The following is a 27,887-nucleotide window of genomic DNA, read 5'->3' as shown; positions in this document are numbered from 1 at the left end:
CCCCTCCTCTCTCCAGGATCAGGGGCAAGCGCGCGGGCTGTGAGCTCCAGTGCGCCGGCCCAGCAGCAACCTCGAGAGCCCCGCCGTGTCCAGGCTTGATTGACGGCTCCTCTGACCAATGAAAGGAGTGAATAGGCGGGACGATTAGAGCGGGGGCGGGACTTCCTCTGGCTTTGTTGTGATTGACAGCTGCTCCGGTTCTGTTCGAGCCTGCGGAGTGATATGGGTGTCCACCCCCTACCTCCCCGTGCTACTGGCACCTGGATTGTAAGGCAGTGATCGGCGGTTCTTAGAATTGGCAGCCGCCTGTCTCCAAATACACCGCCTTGTGACCACCGAACAGGCAGGTCAAAGTAGATCTCAAACATTGTGAAGTGATGGCGGAGCCGCTGATTTGGGATCTTGGGAGCGAAGCCAAAGCATTGCATTTGCAGGATAAAAGCAGCAGCATCCCTTGGCTCCAATAATTACTGTTGCACTTTAGCAAATCTTCGCAGCATTTTCTTTTACAAGAGCCGCGTTTCTAACTGTGACAATTGATTGGCGTCTGCTTGGTCTGCAAGAATGCAACAAGTTGATTGCAGCAGGGACTACCCTATCTATCTTTCAGACGTTAGAGCGTAAGTAAAGCCGGTTCGTTCACTTTGGGGACATATATTTTACTAAATGTTTTCCATGAGAGATTGTAGGCGTCGATGAAAAAGGTGGGCTAGTAGAAAGAATGACTGTTGGAGACTGTAAACGCAATTGCGAAGACTCATCATGTCCGAATTCAATATAGACTGCAGCAATTCTACTTTGAATTGAAATAATCTTTAAACAGATTGGCTGCACTACCAATCCAGTTTGTTTTTGTATATCACTTTTTTCCATAGTCGTGTCTGAAAGCAATGCACCAATTTATTTTATCCGATTTTAAATGACACCAAAAATCAATTAGAAACTTTTTTTTTGCCACTAATAATCGGATGTTGAACAGCTGACTTGTAAATTTAAATTGATGTTCACGGAACGTTTTGTGCATATTTTTTTAAAAAACGCGACTTGTCAGAACTCTTCAAGCTAGTTTGAGAATCCGCTCCAGAAGAGAACTAAACTGTGGGAGTGCATGTTTATTAATTTTGTGGAGTTTGACACAGTAACAAATATCTGGCAAATGGTTTGTTGTTTGATAGTCTGCGTAGTTCTTATTCGTGGATTTGGCAGAAGCCCCTCAGCCTGCAGCGCTTGATTGTAGACGCAGTGACAGCACTGTTTCCTGCAGCAGAATTACACATTTTTATTTGTGTTCCTTTCGATAATTAATTTATAGAAGAAATAGGATGCATTTTCAAGCCGGCGGGGTAAAATTTTAGTATCCCAGAGCGCAATAATTAATTCCGTTACCGAATACAGCGTTATATATTTAGCCAAAGCTTCCTTAATTAGGTGTTTTTAATTTTGTACATGTATGGAAATTTCATATGGTGTATGCAGTAGACCTGGAAGGACATGTGTGTATATTACAGAAACACTCATTTGTGAAACAGGTTCGATCTTGAGGCAACTACTTTCCTTTTCTTGCCGTTAATTGATTTGGATCGCTAACACAATCCGAGATACAGAATACTCAACACTGCAACTTAGTATGCACCCAAACATGGGATAAATATTGTAAAATATAGTGATATTAGAATGCAGATGAAATACTTTGCATGAACTTTGAGGTTTGGGTTTAGAATGTATGTTCAAGAGAGTAGTCTGCCTGAAAATAAAACTAACAGAACCCATGGCTCATTCTGTTGCACCTTCTGGATTCAGAAAAATTAGGTAATCATGAGACCGTTGCTTGGTAGTGTAGAACTTGAATATTGCTGAAAAGAGAGACATGTTGCTGAATCTTTACATCTTGCACTCGTCAGGACAAACACAAGAATGCCAAATTTCAAGCCATCACAACAACTTATACTACAGGAGAAAAGATTGCTGATTGGTTGGCAGGTTGACTCTGGCCATGGAGAAAGCAATGGGAACTATAGGTCCTCCAAGCCCCTGGGTAATTCAAAAAAGGCACAAGGCTTGAACACATTCCCTTTGTTTGCAGGGATCGGGTCCCTGGATATAAATGTGTGTTACTTCTAGTGTAATTGAGCCAGGCTGCGAGTCTGACTTAAATTGCTTTTTATTGAAGCCATTAGTGCACTCAGGATTGTTCAGAAAGTGCTGCCCAATTGCAGAATCACATCTAACAGTCGACGTTTTGTTTTAAGTATTGCAAGTGCAGGCTGCTTGAGTACGGTGTTTACTCTGCCTATTATGAAAATCCAAAGGAACATGCTGTTTGATTCAATCACACAATTGTTGGGACCTTCTGCCTTAGGACCTGGTATTGAACCAGCACTGAAATTTATACACAACATTATTATGATTGTTTGAAATTGGCATTCTTGCATTTGTCCTGTCGAGTGCAAGATGAAAAGCTTCTCTTTTCAGTAATGATGAGAGTTGTAAAGCACAGCAAAGGATTTGAATAACTTGCCCTTTTATTTTTCTTTCTCATTATTTAGACCTACAGGCTGGCGTGTTTCTGTAATTGTTGTTTGGGCCGAATGTTATGAGATAAGTTGTATTCCCAGTATCAGGGTAAAAAGCGGGTGCCCAGTAGCATGACCTGCTCGGTAATCTTGCCAAAGGTGGCCTTCTAATTGGCACCTGTTGGTCTGCTGTCCAATTGTGGATGGCAGGTGAGCTCATGACGCTGCTGGACCAATCACAAGGTTGGCAACTCTGGAACCTCAGCAGCGCCAGGAGGAGAAATAATGGCTCCTGAAATATGCAGGAACCTTGGCAACTAAGCAAGCAAAAAAATAAAAAATTTCACAGGGCTGAGGGTTGAATGGGAGATCTTTCTGCAGAGTACATTGGGTCCATGGGTGCTGCCTTCCTTGCCCATGGCCACTTCTTCGTTCCATTAAACCGTACCCCTGGGCTGTCACTGGGAGGCCACCTCCATTTGACTGGTGGCCTCCCCATATGGCAGGGTGGGGGTGCTAATGACAATGTAACCTGGCCCCTAATTGGGCCTTTATGTAAATCAAGGAGGTGGACTGCTTTTCTGCACCTGTTCCCACTGTTGACAAAATGTCCTGACAGTGGGGCTGAATCGGGCAGCTGATCAACCCCGACTCCCTGCAATTTTACCAGTTTCCCCCCCCATCCTACCCCTGGGAGGCCGGTAAATCCTGGCTTTCGTGTCTGCGACTACCAAATGCAGAAAAGCAGCTCAGAAGTGACTTCCTTATTTTAAATAAGAGGAGGAATTATAACTCAGAACATTAAAGCTCATCTGTTGGGACATGTTTGGCATTCTGAAGAATGCTACTTGAAATCAAGTGCATTCATCAGTTTTAGTGTTCCCAATTTCACTATTTGGAGAATATTTTGGAGAAATATGATAAAGTTCATTGTGGACTATAAATAGCTGCATTTTGTCAAATAGATGTCAGTGTTAATTGAGTGGAAAAGTCAATATTGCTGTGAGTAACGTTACAGAGGTGTGACCCTTCAGTGACCTTCAAAAGTGTTAGAGCTGTAACTTGCTACAAATACAGTTTCTAGACCATGTTAGTAGATCTACACTGGTTTCCCCTATTCCTTACTGTTATGGTACTTGAGTGCACAATTGTGTTTGCTGCTTGTTACTCTTGACACCAGCACATTCCCTTTTTCATCACTAAAAGCAAATGACTCAAAATACTTAAAAATTGGGCTGACATTCTTTTCTTTCAGCCTACCTAATATAGGCTCAAAATAAAGTTTATTAAAATTACGTATTTGGCAATAACCTAATTAAACTTGACGACAAAATTGGCTTTAGTTTCATTAAGTGTAAATTTGGTGACTAATCACTGCCTTGCTATTGCCATTTTAGTGAGAGATGCTTTTATTTGAATAAAAATGTTATGCTTCCTCACTCTATTTAAGACCATTTGTCCTCCTTTCAAGACCATTAGCCAACTCCCAATTACTTGTTCACCAGTACATGAATTTCCCCTATATTGTCTGTTGCCTAATCTTGATTCCACCCTCCCACCCACCCATTTCCCACAACAAATAATGTCCTTCTTGGTGGTAAATATTGCAGGACTGGGAGGTGCTGACAGAGTTCGGAAAGCTGCAGCCATGTACCCTGCATGTAGTACTGGTATATATTACAGCTACAGTTCATTAGTGTCGGGGCAGGATAGTGATTCCAGTGGCAGGGCTGTGTCCAAGCCATCATCTTGACCGGAGAATGCTGAGCTTCTTGAGTGGTGTTGCACTTGCAGCTGTTCAGGAGACTGTGAACAGCAACACCAACAACAATAACTTACATTTATAGAGCTCCTTTTAATGTAATGAAATGTCCCAAGGTGCTTCACAGGAGCATTACAAAACAAAGTATGACACCAAACCACATAAGGAGATATTTGTTCAAGTGACCAAAAGCTTGCTCAAAGAGCTAGGTTTAAGAAATTTCTTAAAGGAAGAAAGTGAGATAGAGAAGCAGAGCAGTGTAGGGAGGGAATTCCAGAGCTTGGGTACTAGGCAACTGAAGGCACAGCCATTGATGGTGGAGCAATTAAAATGGAAATGCACAAGAAGCCAGAATTAGAAGAGTGAAGACATCTTGGAGGGTTGTAGGTTTGGAGAAGATTACAGAGATAGAGAGGTCTGAGGCTATGGGGTGAATTGAAAACATGGATGAGAATTTTAAAATCATGATGTTGCTTGACCAAGAGCCAATGTTAGGTTATCAAGCACAGGAGTGATAGAGGAATGGGATGTGCTGCGAGTTAAGACATGGGCAGCAAAGTTTTGGATCAGCTCAATGTTATGCAGGGTAGAATGTGGGAGAGCAGCTAGGACAGCATCCCATCACATTCCTGACTTGAACCTTGTAAATAGTGGAAAAGTTCTGAGGGGCAAGGAGTTAACCACCCAGACTCTGCCTTGCTTTTCTAGTAACAATACTGATATAGCTGCTGCTTCCGTTAAACATCTGATCAGTGCCAAGTGCCAACTCCACAGTTCTGATGAATCCCAGATTCCTTTTTGACAATATTGCCAGACCACGTTGCTAAACCTCAGCAGATTTATCCCAGTGCTGCCAAACACCAGTATCTGCATCTCACTTCTACTAAATCCCAGAAGTATTTGTCAGAGCTACCAAAAAATAAGACTTCCACTAGCCCTACCTATTACTGTTCAATGCCAAGCTATTTCCTCTGGAAATGACATCGGCCCAGTTCAGTTGTGATGCTGCACCAGATTAAACTTGTTTAGGAAGGAATCCCAGTACTATGTATTTCATTGATGGTTGTGTGGGTGTGATCTTTGGAGCAACTGGTGTTTTGTTTGCTGCAGCTGCGTAAAAGGGCAGACAAAAAGCTGACTGAAATAGAAACTGCCCCTAAATATTCACCTGCTTCAAATAATCCTCTTGAAGATAGAAATGAGAAGCAGTAAAAGCAGAAAGTGAAGAAACCAGAAGAGAGTATCTATAATTATGTTTGTCACCTGGTCCTGCCACTGAAAGACATTGAACATCTCGGCCATATAAGTGTTAGCCATGGGAAGTGATTCTGAAAACTGAGGAAAGGTGACAGCACATTAAAACCTCACAACTCCTTTGTCATTTACCAATGCTGGTGTAGTGAAGTGGTGGGCAAATTGCTCTACTCCCTTAGGGATGAGTATTTGATGGGAGGCCTTCCACTTCATTTTCTGCCCAGTATTCAGAAAGAATCCAGACCTTAGATAGCTAACACCAAGATAAAAAATATGTAAATAAAAACATCTGTTATCTATTCATTTAAAATTCTTGCATGTGTTTCATTGGAAGCAATGTGGATTTGTGAACAATTCCTATAAAGATTTCAATATAAGAATGTCCTTGTTTATCTATTGATATTTTCTCTGTAACTTCTGTAGATCACAATGTGAGAGAATTGCCAGTGTTAATCAGATCAACGACCTGTAGTGGCTCTCTGTAGCAATAGATGGTGCTATTTTTTAAAAAAATAAATGACAACAATAATAGTAACTTGTGTTTGCATAGCACGTTTAGCATAGTAAAATACCCCAAGGCACTTCACAGGAGTATTAGCAGACAAAAACTGACACTGAGCCACATAAGGAGATATTAGGACAGGTAAAAAACATGGTCAGAAGGAAATTACTGTGGATACTGAACATCTGAAATCGAAATAGAAAATGTTCAAACACAGCAGGTGAGGCCGTATCTGTGGAGGTGAAACAGAGTTAATGTCTCAGTTCTCTGACCTTTCATCAGAAAGCTTATTGAGGTACCTTTCATGGAGTGTGTTAAAGGAGGAGAAAGAGAGAGAGGGGTGGAAAGCATTAGGGAAAGAATTCCAGACCGTAGAGCCTAGGCAGCTGAAGGCATGGCTGCCAATGGTGGGGGAATCTGGAGGCAGAAGAGTTCAGGATGGGAGGAACACCATGATCTCAGATGGTTGTTAGATGGAGAGGATTACAGAGATATGAAGGGATTTGAGCACAGGTGTAAAAGTGAGGTGTTGCTGGACTAGGGGCCAATCAAAGTTGGTGAGCACAGGAGTGAGGTGAATGGGATTTGGTGCAAGTTAGGATGTAGGTGGCAGAGTTTTAGATGAACGCAACTTGATACAGAATGAAAGATTGAAGGGCGAGCAAGTGAGCATTGGAATAGTCCAGCATGGAGGTAACAAAAGCACCGATGAAGGTCTTAGAAAGAATGAACTGAGGCATGGACAGAAATGGACATTATTACAAGCATAGAAGTAGATGTTTTTGGCGTTGAAGAGGGTATGAGGTCAGAAGCTTAGCTCCAGGCCAAATAGAAAACTTATTTACCATTTAATCAGCTGAATTTCTGGGATTGCTTTGTTATTTTTCAATGTTATTTGGTGCCTTTTGATTGTTAATCGTCCAGTTTAATTTTTATTGATTTAGTTTTCTTCCCCCATCTTTATGTGGTGCCTGAATGTTGTACTATATAATATCATAGAAATTATGAACTTCTCCTATCTTTTCTCTTTGCCTGGGGTAGAACATCTATGCAGGCATGGTTAGTTTTGTTTTTCTTACCCAGCATTCAGTTTATTCTCAGAGAGAACACAACAGAGGCAGACAAAACTTAGTAGAAATGAAATTTTGATCTTGGCGTCAGTTCTACTACTTGGGGATTGTATTGTTCTCACAATTACTGGGGTCGTCATAAAATCCATAATTCTGTAGAAATGAGTGGAATTTAAGTGCATACTGAAAATATACTAAAAACATTATATTTTCTATTAGTAATATATGACACTAAGTGTTTGCATTTTTTTCTGTTTCAGCATGGTTTAGTTCATTCATTCGACAAATTGGATTTCTGGCATTGCCTCCCTATTTTGCACTGTGATCTCTTTCTCCAAGGAAACAAAACTACACACATTTCTTGCTTAGCACTGTGGTTTACAAGAACCAGTAATCATGAGGAGGTTGACTTGGTGCAAGGTAGTCCTGGCTACTTCTTTGGTCTGGGTTCTGCTGGATGTCTTCTTATTACTGTACTTCAGTGAATGCAACAAATGCGATGACAAAAAAGATCGATCCCTGTTACCAGCCTTGAGGGGTAAGTGCTTACTGTTGCTAGGTTTTCCACTGTGTAAAATCACTGATTTTAGAAAATGGAAAACATATTACAAGGTAAAGAATCCATGAGCAAAAAATAAAATTTGTCTCTGCTCTACCAGCACAAATTGTGATGAATTCAGTTTTGATTTCCTCCTTATGTGAAAATAACTGTTCCCTGATGAGATTCCTTTGACCCAAACAAAAGCAAATTTTGCAAGATTGCTGTGCTTTACTCTATTTGGTCTACTCTAACTAGTCTTGTATACATGGTGCTGACTACAGGGAATTTAAATTTGAGATATTTTCAAAATCTTTATGATGGTGGATTTTGGATTTGATATTGAGTTTTTTTATGTGACCAAAACTTCTTTGGGTATTAGTAATAATGTAGTGTTTAAGCATTTTGCACAATATTTAATGAATAATACTGCAATGATGTGATGGAACTGTATCTATCTTTATAATTGTTACAGCTGTCACCTGAGAAAGCTCATCACAAGAGTTTGCTTTGCAGTGTATTGGGTATCTACTGTGAATTTGTCCTGCTGTCCAACATAGTATTTGAGTAGAGTTTTCAGAAAACTTTGATCTAGAAACTAGAGAGTTGAAGACCTCATAATAAGGAAATTTAAGTTTTGATTTGAGAGAGGAAAATTTTGGTGGTTGATGGATAAAATACTGGCCTGATCAATAGACATTCATTTTCCTTTCTCCCTCCTCAACATTGAATTTAAAGGTTGGGGCTGGAAACTAGTTGAGGAGAATGACAGGTTCCCGGAGAGTCCCACCTCATTTTGGAAGCCACATCTGGTGTGTTTAATAAGGGGAAGTACATGTGCATGTTTTAACTACTTCTATTTGTTTTGGTAAAACATTTAAATTTTTGAATAAGAGGAATATGGGTTAGAAAGTAATTTAGTAAATTTAAGCTTTAATTTAGGTATTGGAGATCTGTTGGTAATACTTTTAGCCGATTACAGCAACTTACTGTACCACAGATTAAGCACTGAAACAAAAACAATATATCAGGTTTTCTGCAGCACTACATGTTAATGAAACATTATAGATGAAAAAGTTACAATTTTTCCCTGTGTCAGTGAACACATAATTAAACCATATATGTTAAAATATTGTACTGTAGCTTGAATTTAACCATACAGTATATAATACCCTAGTGTGAGTGGAATCAGTCAACTTAATTAAAAGCAGTAATACCGTGACAGCTAATCCGCTTATTTGCTCTTCTGACTTTTTGTTCACCTCTCTTCCAACTGTCATTTGCTGCTCTCAGGCTGTATGCGTTGTGTAAATATAATGAGAAGTGCATAAAGTGTAAACTGTTCTCTTTAAATAATTTCTTGGTTTTGATATCAAAAATATATTTTTCTTGAATTTGAGATCCTCTGGCATTAATATTGTTATACCTTTGTAACAGATTTAAAGGTATTTCAGTATGTTATTTTTTATATAAATTGTTACTCAAAGCATGCTTATTGTACACAGAAATAAATGTTTTTCTTATGAACTGTTAAACATTTTGTTAATGTCAAGGTGTTTATTATGAAATGTAAAATTTCATGACAATATTTGCATAAATATAGAAGAGTCCTAAGTGAGTGATGTAACACCCTGATGTGTGCTAAGTCTTTGCTTCCCTCTGGACTTGGGGATTTGAAAGACTGGTTTTGCCTGCTACGTGGGTGTGATTTCTAAAATATTTTAATTGCACCTCCAAAAGAAAAGGATTATGAAATATATATGATAAAAACACTGCACCTTGAACTGCCAAAATCCCAAGTAGACATTCTTTGTAATTTTATATTTCTAAATGCTCAACTTATGTTTGAAGGCTTCTCTGTGCAAGTTAATCGGATTTGAAGGTTGTAAAACGCTAGGAATCTCACGTGTATTTGAATTGTACTAAGTATAGCAGTTTGTTACAATTTGCAGCATTTTACATGTGATTGATTTCACTCATTTAACTTTGGAGTGAATGCACAATACCTTTAGTCTCATGACAGAGATAATTATCACAACAGAAACTTCAAAATTAAAAGGTGCGTTCATATTTATTTCATATTGAAAAAATAAATTTCACATTGATCTTTTGCAGGTCTTAAAATTATTCCCAGTTTATGGTACAGTGCAATATAGTAATAATCTGCTTCAGCAAAATGTCACCGTTCATACATATTGTAAACACATTTGCTGCTGAAGTGGTTTATTGTGTTAAGTGAGGTTGACTGTATGTAGATCTTTCCTGTGGAAGAGCATAGAATTTGAAACTGGCCAGAATTACTCGATAAATTCTTTGTTTTATCTTCCTCGATTTTCCACTCCCCCAGCTGCAAAAGGTGATCCCTAAATATGAAGATTAATTATAGCTGTTTAAGATTGTCAGTTCATTATCAAATATAGATAGCTGACTAGATTTTAAAAATGTAAGTTGCACTGCAAATTATTTGTTTAAATTTTGTGACAGTTCAGCATCAATTTAAGCTTTATGGGTTACAAATAGTTGCAGACTGATGTGTAACATTTTACCAGTTAAGACGACCTCGAATAGAGCTTTGTAATATAGAAGATTCCATACTACTTAGTAGTTTATATACCAGTTTATTGTATTAGCGTTAGGTAGTATGTTGAATATATAATTGGAACAAGAAAGTTTGAATATTGCCTGAGTGCATTTTCTATGTTTATCTAATCTTAAACAAGTGTGGTTGTGCAAGTTAGTTGTGAAAATAAAATAATGGAGGTGCAGAAATAAAGAACTTGCATTTATGATCTTTCATGATCTCAGGATGACTCAAAGCGCTCACACTCGAAGGATTTTTTAAAAGAAATAGTTACTGTTGTAATACAGGCAAACACAGTGTCATTATTCTGTTTTTGATTGTGTTGGTTGAGGGATAGTAAGCATTGGCCACAACACTAGGACATCTCCCCTGTTCATTTTTGAAAAGTGCCAAGGGATCATTTACATCCAGTTAATCAGCTTTTTGTAATATTGGTTTGGCATCATATTCGAAAGATGGCACTTGAAAATAATGCAACAAAGCACTGAAATATCGGCGTATATTATTTGTTTGTAGAGTGAATGGTTGTTTTTTGAACTGGAGCAATGTATACAGTGGGGTTTCCCATTGGTAATAGGACCACTGCTTTTCTTAATATATATTAATGACCTAGACTTGGGTACTGGGGGCACAATTTCAAAATATGCAGCTGACACGAAACTTGAAAGTATTATTAACTGTGAGTAGGATGCTGTCAGACTTCAAGAGGATGTACTCAGGCTGATGGAAAGGGTGGACATGTGATAGGTGAAATTTGAGACAGAAAAACATGAAGTGGTACATTTTGGCAGGAAAAATGATGGGAGGAAATGCAAATTAAAGAGCATAATTCTAAAATGGGTGCTGGAACAGAGACCTGGGAGTGTTTGCTGAAGGTGGCAGGGTGGGTTCAAAAAATGGTTAAAATAGTATACAGGACCTGCTTCTAAATGGGATATAAATTCCTTTGCTTTTGAATTCTATGATGAAACTTTATAAAACTCTGGTTCAGCCTCAAATGAAGTATTGGTCCAGATTTTCACTAATAAGACAGGAAGGTCGATTAGGGAAATTTCCCAACTTGGCAGACCTATCTACATATAAGTGGCTCCTGCACACAATATTTTTGTTCTAGGGAGGCGGAGCTGGATCAACTTTGGGACGCCGGTCTTGAAAGCAAGTTGGATGCAGTGCTGAGGCAGCCCTCCTTGCTTCTCTGGGACTTCTCTCCCAGTCATATCAAAGACTGTTAGGCCCTCTCCCTCACACCTCCTCTTGCCCCTGCCTTGCCACCTCCATATGGCACTCACCAATTAGGTACAGAACTGATGAGCCATATAATAACAGTGGCAATTCTTGAAACACAGATGAAGAAAACATCCATTCAGAAATCTGCTTTAAAAAAACTGTTGCTCTCACAACCCTATAAAGTGTCAATCAGACATGGCCATTATGGTGTCAAGAACAGAAGCTTTACCTCATTTTACATCTTTTAATCTTGTCCAAATAACCATGCATGCATTGAAACAAACAGACCAAAGAAATAAAATCTTATTATAACCTCATAAAGTTGTCAATCAATCAAAGCTAACACTCCATTTCCGCTTCTGTAAACAGACCCTTGCTGAGCTAAAACAAAAACAGAATTACCTGGAAAAACTCAGCAGGTCTGGCAGCATCGGCGGAGAAGAAAAGAGTTGACGTTTCGAGTCCTCATGACCCTTTGACAGAACTTGAGTTCGAGTCCAGGAAAGAGCTGAAATATAAGCTGGTTTAAGGTGTGTGTGTGGGGGGCGGAGAGATAAGAGAGACAGAGAGGTGGAGGGGGTTGGTGTGGTTGTAGGGACAAACAAGCAGTGATAGAAGCAGATCATCAAAAGATGTCAACGACAATAGTACAATAGAACACATAGGTGTTAAAGTTAAAGTTAAAGTTGGTGATATTATCTAAACGAATGTGCTAATTAAGAATGGATGGTAGGGCACTCAAGGTATAGCTCTAGTGGGTTTTTTTTTAAATAATGGAAATAGGTGGGAAAAGGAAAATCTTTATAATTTATTGGAAAAAAAAAAGAAGGGGGAAACAGAAAGGGGGTGGGGATGGGGGAGGGAGCTCACGACCTAAAGTTGTTGAATTCAATATTCAGTCCGGAAGGCTGTAAAGTCCCTAGTCGGAAGATGAGGTGTTGTTCCTCCAGTTTGCGTTGGGCTTCACTGGAACAATGCAGCAAGCCAAGGACAGACATGTGGGCAAGAGAGCAGGGTGGAGTGTTGAAATGGCAAGCGACAGGGAGGTTTGGGTCATTCTTGCGGACAGACCGCAGGTGTTCTGCAAAGCGGTCGCTCAGCTTACGTTTGGTCTCTCCCTCCACCTCTCTGTCTCTCTATCTCTCCGCCCCCCACACACACACCTTAAACCAGCTTACATTTCAGCTCTTTCTTGGACTCGAACTCAAGTTCTGTCGAAGGGTCATGAGGACTCGAAACGTCAACTCTTTTCTTCTCCGCCGATGCTGCTGAGTTTTTCCAGGTAATTCTGTTTTTGTTTTGGATTTCCAGCATCCGCAGTTTTTTTTGTTTTTATCTCTGTGTTTAATTGACTGCCACTGCTCTTCAAGAAATGCCTACCTCCTTGAAGAAGTTCTGTTCCTCTCTGCGACAAGATTTCCGGATCTCTCTGTTGCCTTGTTCACCTTCATTGCTTTCCATTTCTCTCCTAGTGTTTGACAAGGTGTTTACTAAAACCCGCTTTCACAGCCATATCTCCTTTCTCAGTGACTGTCTCAGTCTCCGAATTACCCCACGTGGATTTCAACTGAAATTCCACCCCTCACGTTTCGAACCCACCCAGGATTACAGGTATCTCCGGGACATAAAACGTTTCTCGGACTGCTGTTCCTGTCACATTCTGAAATCCACTCTCAGTGCCATGCGCCGCCATATGAACACACTCGACCTCTCCCTCCAGCAGCACCGCCGTACCCTTTTTCAAAGCTGCGCGTGCCCCCAGTTTCATTTTATCCTTCGGCTCATCCGACGCCTCAACAAGAAACTTTTTCTCTTTCTCTCAAGTGCTAAGGAACGCAAGCTCCAACAACTCATCGACACCAACACCCATCTAGGGCCCTCCACCCCTGCCTGTCCCTCCGTCCCCACCCTTTCTTCCAGTCCCAACCCCAGCCGTGTATTCACTATACCCCCTGACCTTCCCCTCTCCGATGCTGAACGTTCAGTGCTCAACAAAGGACTTAGTTTCATACCCTTACGCCCTCACCTCAATGAATTTCGGGCTCGGCATGATACTGAACTCTTCTTCCGCCGTCTTCGTCTCCGGGCTCACTTCTTTGGGCAGGAGTCCTCTCCCAGTTCAACGGATCCTTTTACCCATCTCCAATATTCTCCCTCCACCTGGACCCCTCCCTCTGGATTCTTACCTTCTCTCGATCTTTTCATTGAGAACTGTCGGTGCGACATTAGTCGTCTCAATTTCTCTGCTCCTCTCACCCATTCTAACCTGTCTCTCTCTGAACTTACTGCACTCCATTCTCTCAGGTCCAACCCTGACATTGTCATCAAACCCGCTGACAAGGGTGGTGCTGTTGTCTGGCGCACTGACCTCTACCTCGCGGAGGCTGAGCGTCAACTCGCAGACACTTCCTCCTACCTCTCCCTGGACCATGACCCCACCACTGAACATCAAGCCACTGTTTCCAGGACTGTCACTGACCTCATCTCCTCTGGGGATCTCCCTCCCACAGCTTCCAACCTGATAGTCGCCCAACCTCGGACGGCCCGCTTCTATCTCCTACCCAAAATCCACAAACAGAACTGCCCCGGTAGACCGATCGTCTCAGCTTGCTCCTGCCCCACAGAACTCATTTCTCGTTATCTTGACTCCCTTCTCTCTCCCCTTGTCCAGTCCCTTCCCACCTACATCCGTGATTCCTCTGACACCTTACGTCACATCAACAATTTCCAGTTCCCTGGCCCCTACCGCTTCCTCTTCACCATGGACGTCCAATCCCTCTACACCTCCATCCCCCACCAGGATGGTCTGAGGGCCCTTAGCTTCTTCCTCGAACAGAGGCCCGAACAATCCCAATCCACCACTACTCTCCTCCGTCTGGCTGAACTTGTTCTCACGCTGAACAATTTCTCCTTCAACTCCTCTCACTTCCTCCAAATAAAAGGTGTGGCTATGGGTACCCGCATGGGCCCCAGCTATGCCTGTCTCTTTATGGGGTATGTGGAACATTCCTTGTTGCAGTCCTACTCCGGCCCCCTTCCACAACTCTTTCTCCGGTACATCGATGATTATTTCGGTGCCGCTTCATGCTCTCGTCAGGACTTGGAAAAATTTATTAATTTTGCTTCCAATCTCCACCCCTCCATCATTTTCACGTGGTCCATCTCTGACACTTCCCTTCCCTTCCTTGACCTCTCTGTCTCAATCTCTGGTGATAGACTATCCACCAATATCCATTACAAACCCACCGACTCCCACAGCTATCTCGACTACAGCTCCTCACACCCCACTTCCTGTAAGGACTCCATCCCATTCTCTCAGTTCCTTCGCCTCCGTCGCATCTGTTCCGATGATGCTACATTCAAAAACAGTTCCTCTGACATGTCCTCCTTCTTCCTTAACCGAGGTTTTCCACCCACGGTCGTTGACAGGGCCCTCAACCGTGTCCGGCCCATCTCCCGCGCATCCGCCCTCACTCCTTCTCCTCCCTCCCAGAAACATGATAGGGTCCCCCTTGTCCTCACTTATCACCCCACCAGCCTCCGCATTCAAAGAATCATCCTCCACCATTTCCGCCAACTCCAGCATGATGCCACCACCAAACACATCTTCCCTTCACCCCCCTTATCGGCATTCCGTAGGGATCGCTCCCTCCGGGACACCCTGGTCCACTCCTCCATCACCCCCTACTCCTCAACCCCCTCCTATGGCACAACCCCATGCCCACGCAAAAGATGCAACACCTGCCCCTTCACTTCCTCTCTCCTCACCGTCCAAGGACCCAAACACTCCTTTCAAGTGAAGCAGCATTTCACTTGCATTTCCCCCAACTTAGTCTACTGCATTCGTTGCTCCCAATGTGGTCTCCTCTACATTGGAGAGACCAAACGTAAGCTGGGCGACCGCTTTGCAGAACACCTGCGGTCTGTCCGCAAGAATGACCCAAACCTCCCTGTCGCTTGCCATTTCAACACTCCACCCTGCTCTCTTGCCCACATGTCTGTCCTTGGCTTGCTGCATTGTTCCAGTGAAGCCCAACGCAAACTGGAGGAACAACACCTCATCTTCCGACTAGGTACTTTACAGCCTTCCGGACTGAATATTGAATTCAACAACTTTAGGTCGTGAGCTCCCTCCCCCATCCCCACCCCCTTTCTGTTTCCCCCTTCCTTTTTTTTCCCAATAAATTATAAAGATTTTCCTTTTCCCACCTATTTCCATTATTTTTAAAAAAAAAACACCCCCACTAGAGCTATACCTTGAGTGCCCTACCATCCATTCTTAATTAGCACATTCGTTTAGATAATATCACCAACTTTAACTTTAACTTTAACACCTATGTGTTCTATTGTACTATTGTCGTTGACATCTTTTGATGATCTGCTTCTATCACTGCTTGTTTGTCCCTACAACCACACCAACCCCCTCCACCTCTCTGTCTCTCTTATCTCTCCGCCCCCCACACACACACCTTAAACCAGCTTATATTTCAGCTCTTTCCTGGACTCGAACTCAAGTTCTGTCAAAGGGTCATGAGGACTCGAAACGTCAACTCTTTTCTTCTCCGCCGATGCTGCCAGACCTGCTGAGTTTTTCCAGGTAATTCTGTTTTTGTTTTTGTTTTGGATTTCCAGCATCCGCAGTTTTTTTGTTTTTATTATTGTTATATTAGCAGTTTTACTTAATAGTAGGTGAGCATAACTGATACTTTCTTAACTGGTTGGTAAGGTCATTGTCACATTAATGCTTATGGAGCTTATTGGGTAGCAGCTTTACAGTTCTGTACAGTTGTAACACTGTGTAGCAGATACTTGCTGATGATATTGTTACGATCCCAGACATGACCTGCAATTTTGTTATGATCTGGTTAGAGACCAATATCTCTTTGTTTTAAAATAGATGAAATCTGAAATCCCAGGTATTCACTAAGAGAATAAAGCCACAAGATTCCATGGTTTTAAACAGGAGGAATTTTACTATATAGGAGTCAACAAAGCAAACAGTCAATACTATCTATCTTATATACTAGCACCCAGAATTAACATGAGGTAAACATGAATCAACAAGCAAACTGTGGTCAAACACACTATAAACTGCACATTAAATGGAAGATGTAATCAAAACAGTCCCACAAATGACTCAGCAACCTACCTGAATGTCAGTGATCACTGAGAGCCACAAAATTCTTCAAAATATTGTCTTCCTCATGAAGGATTTCAGAACCTCATTTGTGAGGATCTATCATCTGATTTCCCTAAACAGAAGCTCCAATTCAGACTGCCCCAATGACTGCTCACCTCCCAGCTGCTCAATCTCCTCCTGAGACTGCATCTCACTAGATTCACAAGATTGCACCCCAGCATTTAAATACTGGCATGATAGCAGTTATCTAGCTGGTCTGACCAGAATACTACTGATCCTAGGCTTCCCTAATCCCCAATTTCCATTTGCACCAAGCAACTACTGTTCCTGGGCTTCCCTGAGCCTCAACTCTCAAACAGCATGGAGCTATCAACTGCTGCATGGCTTCTCTGAAACCCAGCTCCATATGTTTTTCCGCTGCACATGGGTTAACTACAGCACATCAGTTGCCACCTCTTCAGCTCCCAATTAACCTTATCATGTGGCTCACAATTGCGCTGCACACAGGTCCCATGGTCTTTTCACATCACACCATCGTGCAGCTTTTAAAAGAATGCTGGAAACTGAGCATGCCGGACTGTCTCTCTGCCAAGCTCTGTGCTTGTGCTGGAGCCCCAGGCATGCCATGAGCCGTGGTCCTTCTGTCAGGACCCAGCCCCCTACCTGAAAACACCGAAACAACCTGGACAATGTTACAAATTTCTTTGCTAGTTCTGGCAATTTTGCAAAATTCATATAAATCATTTTATCTTCTTTATGTAGTAGCTGTAATAGTCACAGTTACATTACCTGAATGCTTTAAGATTAGCCTTTTATGTTTGATTGTTGATTAAATGTTTATGAACTATTTAACATAACCAGAATTATACAGTGACCTATATTATGTATCACAAATATTAAATAAGTTTGTGCAAATTCTTTTTGAGGATAAAGCTAATCCACAAAGTAGAATGAGTGATCAGTTGCAAGAGCTCACTGAGCCTAAACTAGGCTGCTTATGATCTAAAATTATTTTGATAGGATTTCAAATGGCTGACATAAAAGCACAAGTTTTGTATGAGGATGAGCATCAGTATGGGTTGTGACAGCTAATTTACCCTTATTATTGGTCTTTAACAGGGCCCACTATGCAAATCCCTGTCCCTGCTGATTCAAATCAATCCCTCAATGCTTGTCTTTTCCCCTTGGCCCTCCTATCACCTTTTTCTTCCAATGCTTTCACCCTGCTCCCTAAATTGATTCCCTTAATCACCACCCTCTAGTCCTGCTTGTCCTGAAAAATACAAATTGCTCTTGATCAACTGAAGCAACACAATGAGAAATGGACCAATTCCTGGACAGAATGTCTTCTGAACACCTTCCAAACCAGTGACCTCTGCCATCTAGAAGAAGAAGGGCGCAGGTGCATAGGAACATCACCACTGCAAGGTCCTCTGCAAATCACTCGCCATCCCGACATAGAAATATATTGCTCTTCCTTTGCTGTCACTGGGTCAGAATTCTGGAACTCTCTCCCTAACAACACTATGAGTGTACCTACACCACATGGACTATGGCAGTTAAAGAAGATATTTACCTTCTCAAGGGCAATTTGGGATGGGCTATAATTGCTGGCCTTACCAACAATGCTCCCATCCTTTGAACAAATTAAAAATGGCTGCGTTTGCCACCACCACAACTGCAGAGGGCGCATTCACTGGACATGCAGTCATGGTGCATGTGATAGATATCACTGCCAGTCACAGGTAGCTGCCTGCATCAAAGAATGGGATCATCCATAATATGGAGCAATATAAAGTTATTTAAACAAGCGCAGCATCATTCAACTTTGTTTTGTTTTCACCATGGTTAAGGAATGCAGTTTTCACAGAATATTAAATCCCAAAACACCAGTTACAAACCCTGGCATTGTGATTCCACTTTGCTCGCTTCCTCACTGGCTGCCCGGTTCCTGACCCCTCACTGCCTCTTTCTTGTTTGCTACCCTGTACCCTCATTGTGTACAGGTAACGAGCGGGCTGGCGAGCAAAGAGGCCAAGAATTGGGAGTAGGGCAGTGAGCATAGAGGCAAGTGAGGTGGCGAGGGTGAGTAAAGCTAGTGAGGTGGCAAGGGAGATGAGCAAGTGGGTGGCGAGCCCACGAGGATGATGTCACTGGCACCGCATATGTGCCTGGAGTGGAGTGGGTGCCGACTTGCTATTTCAGGCACACAGTGATGACTTCAACAGCACTGACTTCCTGTTCCAGTGTGGTGGCAGGAGTTACAAAGCTAAAAAAACCCATCTTTTTGAGTTACATCTTCTCAAGACTTAAATATCTGCTGATAGGATACAGAGTGCAACTAGCTGCATGCTTTTGGAGCTGCCAATTAATCTCTTAGAATCTGGATGCAAATTGTATATCATTGCACCTACTTTTAGTTTGAGAGTCTGATAATAAATTCAAAGAAACAAAGTGCATCATCAATTGTAACTTGATGAATACTTTGGACAAAGATAATATTGACTGCTTTCTTAGATATTTATGCCAGATTCTGGATAATTTGAACCAATGAATACAGCAGGGAGAAATAACCATTTTACCATGACAACTAATGTCTTTGTTTTGCTGTTCTGGAAAGTAAAACTGTTGCCCATTGAAAAATAAAAGGGAATATTCCAGATCATTTGTTTTTAATTAGAACAAAAAAGAGCAATGTAGTAATGTGAAAGTAATAATCTAGAACTAAATGCTTCACCATTTTTACAGTGTAACACCACATCCTTAACACAAATCAGTCTTTTAATCTGGTCTGCAACTGGTAAACTTGCTGGCACATTTCTATTATTAGATGTATATCCAGCTAAGTTAAAACTTAGTTGGAAAGAATTGAAGTACTGAGGTTTCATAGTTAGTAATCTCCAGGAGGCTCTGTAGATCACACTCTTATAATCTGAAAACTACCTGTAGATTTTGACTTTCAATTTAGAAATCACAGTGATACAATTTAAGTTTTATCATTTATTTACTTTCTCCAATTTCTGAGCATTAATGCAACCAATGAAGGTATAAAACAGCTGGCAATAAAGTAAATGGCAGTAATCCAATTCAAGAATTCAGGTTATATCACCCAATTAAAATGAAGCTCAACCTATTTATTCAGGATTAGGGTTCCATAACTATGTGCCTGATTTTATTTTTAAATACAATTATTCCAATATTTAGGAAAAATTGATTTTTTTTAATTGCATAGATATTGGCTAGTCAGTTTGTCAGTAGCATTGCTGCAAGTAGGATCTGCAAGGAGGATGCCAGGCTATTGCTGACTACAAATTATAGAAAAATCTATATGTTTCAGACATCAGAAGTTTGGGTTATTGCATATTAATTGGGAGTTAAAGCCAAAGGCTGTTCATGACAATTTATTGAATCACATTAACCAAGTACCATAAAAGTTGTTAAGAATCTATATTATCGTAAATTTGTGCATTTAATACCCAAGAACTAAAATCCATCTCTAAGCGTATGTTTAATTTAGTTAATAGGTTGCAAAATGTAACTCTTATGTTCAATTGAACAATTGAAATGTTCTACTTTGCCCACAGCAAAATGTATGACTTGGCTTTAATAAATGATAAACTGAATTAACACTTATTACCCAGGCTTCTGCTACTTGGTTTGTTAGATGCAGATGAACCTTAGACTTTAATTACAAAAGCAGAATATGAAGAATGCTGGAATCTGCAATAAAAACAGACCATGCTGGAAATACTCTACAGATCTAGCAGCATCTGTAGAGAGAGAAACAGAGACATCATGTCAGGCTTGTGACCTTTCATCAGACTATTGTTCTTTGTTTGTGAACTGAATCATGGATTGGTTGCAGTGATGCCTGATACTCTGTATGCATTTCAAAAAACTTATTCTTTCACAGGATGAGGGCATCGCTGGCTAGGCCAGCATTATGGCCCAACCCTAATTTTCCTTGAGAAGGTAGTGGTGAGCCACCTTCTTGAACCGCTGCAGTCCATGTGGTGTGGGTAGACACATAGTGCTGTCAGGAAGGTTGTTCCAGGATTTTGACCTAGTGACATTGAAGGAAAGGCTATATAGTTCCTAGTCAGGATGGTGTGTGGTTTGGAGGGGAACTTGTATGTGGTGGTGTTCCCATGCATTTGCTGACCTTGTCTGTCAATGTGTTAAGGGTCGTGGGTTTGAAGTGCATCTCATTATGGCTTCTATGCATCGGTAATGGAGGGAGTGGATGTGTGGAGGTGGTTGATAGGGTGCCAGGCAGGCTGCTTTGTCCTGGATGGTGTTGAGCTTCTTTAGTATTGCTGGAGCTGCACTCATCGAGGCAAGTTGAAAGTATTCCAAGACACTACTGACTTGTGCCTTGTAGATAGTGGACAGACTTTGGGGATCAGGAGGTGAGTTACTTGCCACAAAATTCCCAGTCTGTGACCTGCTCTTGTAGACACAATATTAATATGGCTGATCCAGTTCAGTTTCTGGTTAATGGTAACCCCTCAGGATGTTGATAGCGGGGGATTCAGCAATGGTAATGCCAATGAATGTCAAGGATCGATGATAATGCTATGAAATGCCAAGGAGACATTCTCTCTTGTTGGAGATGGTCATTGCCTGGCATTTGTGTGGCACAAATGTTACTGCCACTTGTCAGCCCAAGCCTGAATGTTGCCCAGGCCTTGCTGCATATGGACATGGACTGCTTCAGTATCGGAGGAGTCGTGAATGGTGCTGAACATGGTGCAATCATCAGCGAACATTCCAACTTCTGACCTAATGATGGAAGGAAGATCATTGATGAAGCAGCTGAAGATGGTTGGGCCTAGGAGACTATCCTGGAGTGGGTAAAGGAGGACCCAGAGACTGACAGCAGCAACTAACAGAGCAGGAGAGAGGAGTTCCTGGAGACAGACAGCAGGACCTAAAAGAGCTATCTAATCCGTCACTCCAGAGTGGATCAACCACGTTCTGAGAAAAATTGAAGTGTGACATCACAGGAAAACAGGTAGTTGATTGGTAATTATTTTTCTCATTTATCCTTCAAGACTCAGATAATTTTAGTAATTGTAATGTTTTATTAGTAATTGGCTTAGTAATAGCTGTAAAGCTTATTGGATTCGCTGCTGAGTATTTCTTATTTATCTTAACTGGTGAATTTCAATCGGGGTAAGCAGAACATTTATTGAAATGAGAATATAAGCAAAGGTAGGACTAGAGACATTAATAAATTTAATCAGTAAAATAATTAAACACTAGAAAGTTGGCAGGGTAGGTGATGTGTGGCGGCTGAAGAATGTGGGAGCTCATTGACACGTGTATGATTTTAAGGCAAACACATCTGCAGTAACTGTCTTTGACTGGAGGAACTTTGGCTCGGAGTCATTAAGCTGGAGGCCAAGTTGCAGACACTGTGACACATCAGGGAGTGGGAAAGTAACCTGGACACTTTGTTCAAGGAGGTGGTCACATCCCTTAGAAAGAGTCATCTGATTTGGTCCATGATCATCGTCAGGAGCATGTGACTGCAAGTGAAGAAGGTAGGGGTATTAACAAGGTAGAAGTGGAGAAGCTGCAGCCCTCGTAGTTATCCAACAGGTTTGAGGTTCTTGCAGCCAGCATGGACGAAAGCGGGGGCTGCGTGGATGAATGAACAAACTGACAGTGGCACCGTGATACAGGAAGCCATTTAAACGGAGGGAGTTATTAGGAATATAGTGGTAATAGGGGACAATATAGCCAGGGGGGGTAGACACTGTTCTCTGCAGCTGAGACCATGAGTCCAGGAGGCTTTGTTGCCAGGTTTCTGGACATCTGCTTTGGGCTGGAGAAGAACTTGCAGTGGGAGGGATATGATCCAGTTTCCATGGCCCACGTAAGTATCAATGACACAAGTAGGACTAAGAAGGAGGTTTTCCTTGGAGAGTATAAGCAGCTAGGGGCTAAATTTAAAAAGCAGAACCTCAAAGCCACTAATCTCTGGATTAATGCCTGAGCCACAAGCAAATTGGAGTATGGTAAATAAGATTAGAGAGTTACATGCATGGCTGAAAGATTGGTGTGGGAGAAACTGATTTTGATTCATGGGGCATTGGCACTAGTAGTGGGGAAAGTGGGAGCTATATCTTCGGGGCGGTCTTCATCTGAACTGTGCTGGGACCAGTGTTCTGGAGCGTCACATAGCCAGGCCCGTAGAGAGGGCTTTAAGTAAATAATGGGTGTGAAGGATCAAGTGAGGAAAGATGCGATAAGTTAGAGAGAGGACAAGGCAAGACAACATAGTAGCAATAAGGAATTTATAATCTGAGTGTGGCAGGAAGGAACAGAATGTATAAACGTACGAGTGTGCCAGCAGATAAGGCTAAAGGTTATGAAAATAATAAAAAAAAGAGTGCCTTTAATTCTATCTGAATCACACAGTATTCATAATAAGGGAAAAGTGGAAATGAACAAGTATGATCTAATTGCTATTATGGAGACATGGTTGCAGAGTGATCAAGGCTGGGAATTGAATGTTCGGGGGTCTTGACATTTAGGAAGGATAGGCAAAAAGGAAAAGGAGGTTTGGATAGCTCTGTGAGTAAAGGATAAGATCAGTACATTAGTGAGAGGGGATCTTCAGAAGGTCAAGGTATAGAATGAGTATGGGTGGAGCTAAGTAACAACAATGGGCAGAAAATATTGTAAGAGTTGTTTATAGGTCATGAAACAGTAGTGGTAATGTAGGGCATGGTATAAATCAGGAAATTAGAGGAGCATGTAACAAGAGTAATACAGTAATTATGGGGTACTTCCATCTACATATAGACTGGGTAAACCCAATTAGCACTAATGGTGTGGAGGTCGAATTCCTAGAATGTTTACCATATGTTTTTCTGGAACAATATTTTGAGGAACCAATTAGACGATGGGCTATTTTGGATCTAGTATTGTGCAATTGGAAAGGACTAATCTCATTATAAAGGAGCCGCTAGGGAAGAGTGATCATAAGGGTTTTTCATTAAGTTTGAAAGTGATGTAGTTCAGTCCAAAACTAGGGTCTTAAATGTAAACAAAGGAACCTAAGAAGGTATAAGGGACAAATTAGCTGTGGTAGATTGGGAAACTATATTAAATGGTATGATAGTAGACAGGCAATGGCAATCATTTAAAGAATTAATACAAGGTTTATAACACATTTATATTCCTTTGAGGCACAAAAATCCAGCAGGAAAGGTGATCCAACCATGGCTAACAAGAAAAGTTAAAGATTGTATTGGATCAAAGGAAGAGGCATATAAAGTTGCCCAAAAAGTAATAAGCCTGAGGACTTGGAGAATTTTAGAATTCAGCAAAGGAGGACCAAGAAACTGATAAAAAAAAAAATAGAATATTGTTTTGGACAGGAGAGAGAGATACTAAACTTCTTTACCCTTTCCCCATCTGTCTGTAAGCAGAGGTGTTTTTGAATTATTTTTCAAGTAGGCTGTGGCGTATTTCCTTATTCCTTCAGTTTGTGGTTCAATGGTTAGCGTTATGATTAACTCAGAAGATTCATTTATTCACATTCAAACCCGGGGGGGGTGATGGTGGAGGGGTTATTGCAACCTCACTCACACACTCTGTCACACATACTCTCTCACATTCTCTCTCACTCACACTCTCTTCATGCACATTTACAGTAAGGGGGAATAGAAATGAGGAAGGTTACAACTATGGGCAACAAAAAAATTCTTTCATGGGATATAGGCCAACATTTGTTGCCCATCCCTAATTGCCTTAGAGCTGAGTGGCTTGCTAGGCCATTTCAGAGGGCAGACGAGTCAACCACATTTCTGTGGGTCTGGAGTCACATGTCGACGAGACCATGTAAGGATGACAGATTTCCTTCCCTAAAGGACGTTAGTGAACCAGATGGGTTTTTACAACAGTCGATGAAAGTTGACATGGTCACCATTACTGAGACTAGTTTTATATTCCAGATTTATTGATTGAATTTAAATTCCACCAGCTGCTATGGTAGGATTTTAACCCATGTCCCAGAGCTTTTGCCTGGGCCTCTAGATTACTAGTACAGTGATATTGCCACTACACCACCATCTCCCCATTAGTTCACGTGATTTCCAAAGTCCGAGAGGTCAAAGTCCAGAAGGCGTTTCCACCGTGGCAGGGTTGAGCCTCAGTCAGGTTTTGGTTGGAGACAACAACACGGGAGTCCTTGAAGCAAATGACAATGCAGCACGATGTAGTTTGTGTTTAGACCATTTGGCAGGTGATGATTTGAAACTTTTAAATCAAACAGGCTTCGAGGAGTTGAAGGATGATGGCTGGCTGCTTGATCATCTGGCAGCTGCTGGAGTTTGTTCTGGTTGGTGTTAAATCAGCAGTCTGACCTGTGGGACTAGAAATATATTAAAACCTTCTGAAAGGCTAGAAACCTGGGGTCATGTGACATACCCCATTAATGAGTTAATTGCAGCCTGGCAATCAGTTTCTGAACCCCTGGCTAAAATCCATTGTTTCCCTTAGGAGAGAAATGGTGGCTGTTAGCACATCTTCAGGTATAAGGAGTTTCGATGCCCCTGCCTTTGTTATCATGATGGCTGGGGGAGTCAGTTTGTCTGTTAGTAGTCTAGTTTAGTGATTATAATGTGGCCTTACAATGGGGTTCCACAAGGATGAGAGTGGAACTCCCTTGTTCCTGTAGTCTCTTCTGGAACCTTCCAGAACAGGTGGCCAATCTTGTGATTCATGTGACCCGTAGCAGCCATTTTGTGCAGTTACATGCATGGCTGAAGTCCATTTTAAAATAGTAAAAAAAAATAAAATTTCGATATGTATAGTTTTGATGATTTCTTTTCATGTCTTATTGACATAACAATATGAAAGTAACCGAGTGAGAAACTTAAAAGCGGACTGTAAAAGCTTCTGGTGGTATGTAAAAAGGAAAAGAATAGAAAAAACAAATGTGGGCCCACTACAGGCAGAGGCAAGAGAATTTATAATAGGGAATAAGGAAATGGCAGAGAAACTAAACAAATACTTTGTTCCTGACTTCAGAGCAGAAGATGCGCAAACCTCCCAGGAATAGAAAACCAAGGGACTAGTGAGAATGAGGAACTGAAAGAAATCAGTGTTAGTAAAAAAAAAAAAGTAGTATGGGAGAAATTAATGGGACTAAAAGTTGATAAATCCCCTGGACCTGATGATCTACATCCCAGAGTATGGGAAGAAGTGGCTGTGGGGATAGTGGATGCCATGGTGGTCATGTTCCAAAATTCTATAGATTCTGGAATGGATTCTGCAGATTGGAAGGTAGCAAATGTAATCCACAATTTAAGAAAGGAGGGAGAGAGAAAATAGGGAACCACAGACCTGTTAACCTGACATCAGTAGTAGAAAAATGCTAGAATATATTATAAAAGTTGTGATAATTGGACACTTAGAAAATAATGATAGGAATGAGCAGAGTCAACATGGATTTATGCAAAGGAAATCATGTTTGATTATTTTGGAGATTTTTGAGGATGTAACTAGCAGAATAGATACGGAGAAAACCAGTGGATGTGGTACATTTGGATTTTCAGAAGGTTTTTGATAAGGTCCCACACAAGAGGTTAGTAAACAAAATTAGAGCACATGAGATTTGGGATAATACACTGGCATGGATTGAGAATTGGTTAATAGACAGAAAACAGCGTAGGAATAAATGGGTCATCGTCAGATTGATAGGATGTGCTTGGGCTCCAGCAATTCACAATCTGTATCAATGATTTAGATGTGGGGACCAAATGTAATATTTCCAAGTTTGCTGATGGCACAAATCTAGGTGGGAATGTAATTTGTGAGGAGGATGCAAAGAGGCTTCAAGAGGATTTAGACAGACTGAGTGGGCAAGAACATGGCCTATGGAATAGAATGTGGAAACAATATGAAATTATTCAGTTTGTTAGGAAAAACAAAATCAGAGTATTTCTTAAATGGTGAGAGATTGGGAAGTGTTGATGCTCAACAGGACCTGAGTGTTCTTATTCATAAGTTACTGAAAGCTAACATGCAGGTGCAGCAAGCAATTAGGAAGGCAAATGATATGTTGGCCTATATTGCAAGAGGATTTCAGTACAGGAGTAAATTGTATAGGGCCTTAGTGAGACTGTACCCAGAGTATTGTGTACAACTTTTGTCTCCTTACCCAAGGAAGGATATACTTGCCACAGAGGAAGTGCAATGAAGGTGTACCAGACTGATCCCTGGGATTGTCCTATGGAGAGAGATTATTCCTATATTCTCTTGAGTTTTGAATAATCTGAGGTGATCCAACTGAAGCATGCAAGATTGTTACAGAGCTCAACAGGGTAGATGCAGGAAGGATGTCATCCCTGCCCAGAGTGGTGTGTGCGTGCGCGCATCTAGCACTGGGTACACAGTTTCAGAATAAGAGGGACTGAGATGAGGAGGAATCCCTTCACTCAGAGGGTGGTGCATTTTTGGAATCCTCTACCCCAGTGAAGGCTCAGCCATTAAGTATATTCAAGCTAGAGATCGATAGATGTCTAAATATTAAAGATATCAAGGGTTATGGGGATACTGTGGGGAAATGGTGTTGAGCTAGAAATCAGCCGTGATCTAATTGAATGGTGGAGCAGGCTTGAGGTGTCAAATGGTCTACTCCTGCTCCTATTTCCTATGTTCTTATGTTCTTACCCTGAGGAATGCCCGCAGCGATGTCTTGGAATTGAGATAATTGACCTCCAACAGAACAATCATCTTCGGGTATTGCTGAAAGAAGAGGCATGTCTAGGTTTTCATCTTGCGTTCATCAGGACACTTCACAAGAAAACCAATACAAGGGAGAAACAACAATTTATACTGTATGTGAAGAGAGTGCTCATTGGTTGGCTCTGATTGGTAGAGGCGTTACCATGGAGAAAGCACCAGTGATGGTGACTGACAGTTAACTGCCAAGCGTTGTTTGAAATTTAAACCAAGTTGCTTGACCCTGATTGGCCAAGGCATTGCCCTGAGGAATGAGTCAATGAATGGCTGTCACTTATTTTGTTTAGTTGAAACAGGCATAATTCATGTACATGCTCTTTCTGTATGCAAAGAACAGAGCACTGTGTATAAATTTATGTGGCTTCCAGTACACACAAATGTGTCACCCTGCGAGCCTGACTGACAATCTTAAATTGGTTGCCAGTATAATTCTTAGCGCACAGAGGATTATTGTCAACCAGTTTTTGACGAGCTAGGTAGTTGGCTTAGAGTGTCAATGTGACCGTGGAATTATACCTGGCTTGCAGCATACATCACAA

At 41.4% G+C, this 27,887-nt stretch overlaps 1 protein-coding gene across 1 annotated transcript in view; it reads left to right on the top strand.

Moving 5' to 3' along the window:
• Positions 1–280: 280 nt before the first annotated feature.
• The window catches only part of galnt13 (UDP-N-acetyl-alpha-D-galactosamine:polypeptide N-acetylgalactosaminyltransferase 13), a 581,993-nt gene continuing 554,386 nt past the window's right edge, over positions 281–27,887 (top strand). The window contains exons 1-2 of the mRNA XM_041201818.1: positions 281–620; positions 7,362–7,639. Of these exons, the coding sequence (XP_041057752.1) occupies positions 7,498–7,639 (142 nt within the window). The 5' untranslated portion in view covers positions 281–620; positions 7,362–7,497. The remainder of the gene's footprint in view (positions 621–7,361; positions 7,640–27,887) is intronic.

This window comes from Carcharodon carcharias, chromosome 12 (assembly GCF_017639515.1).
Source record: "Carcharodon carcharias isolate sCarCar2 chromosome 12, sCarCar2.pri, whole genome shotgun sequence".
In the NCBI taxonomy this organism is placed as follows: Eukaryota; Metazoa; Chordata; class Chondrichthyes; order Lamniformes; family Lamnidae; genus Carcharodon; species Carcharodon carcharias.
This window is presented reverse-complemented; position numbering and strand designations above follow the sequence as displayed.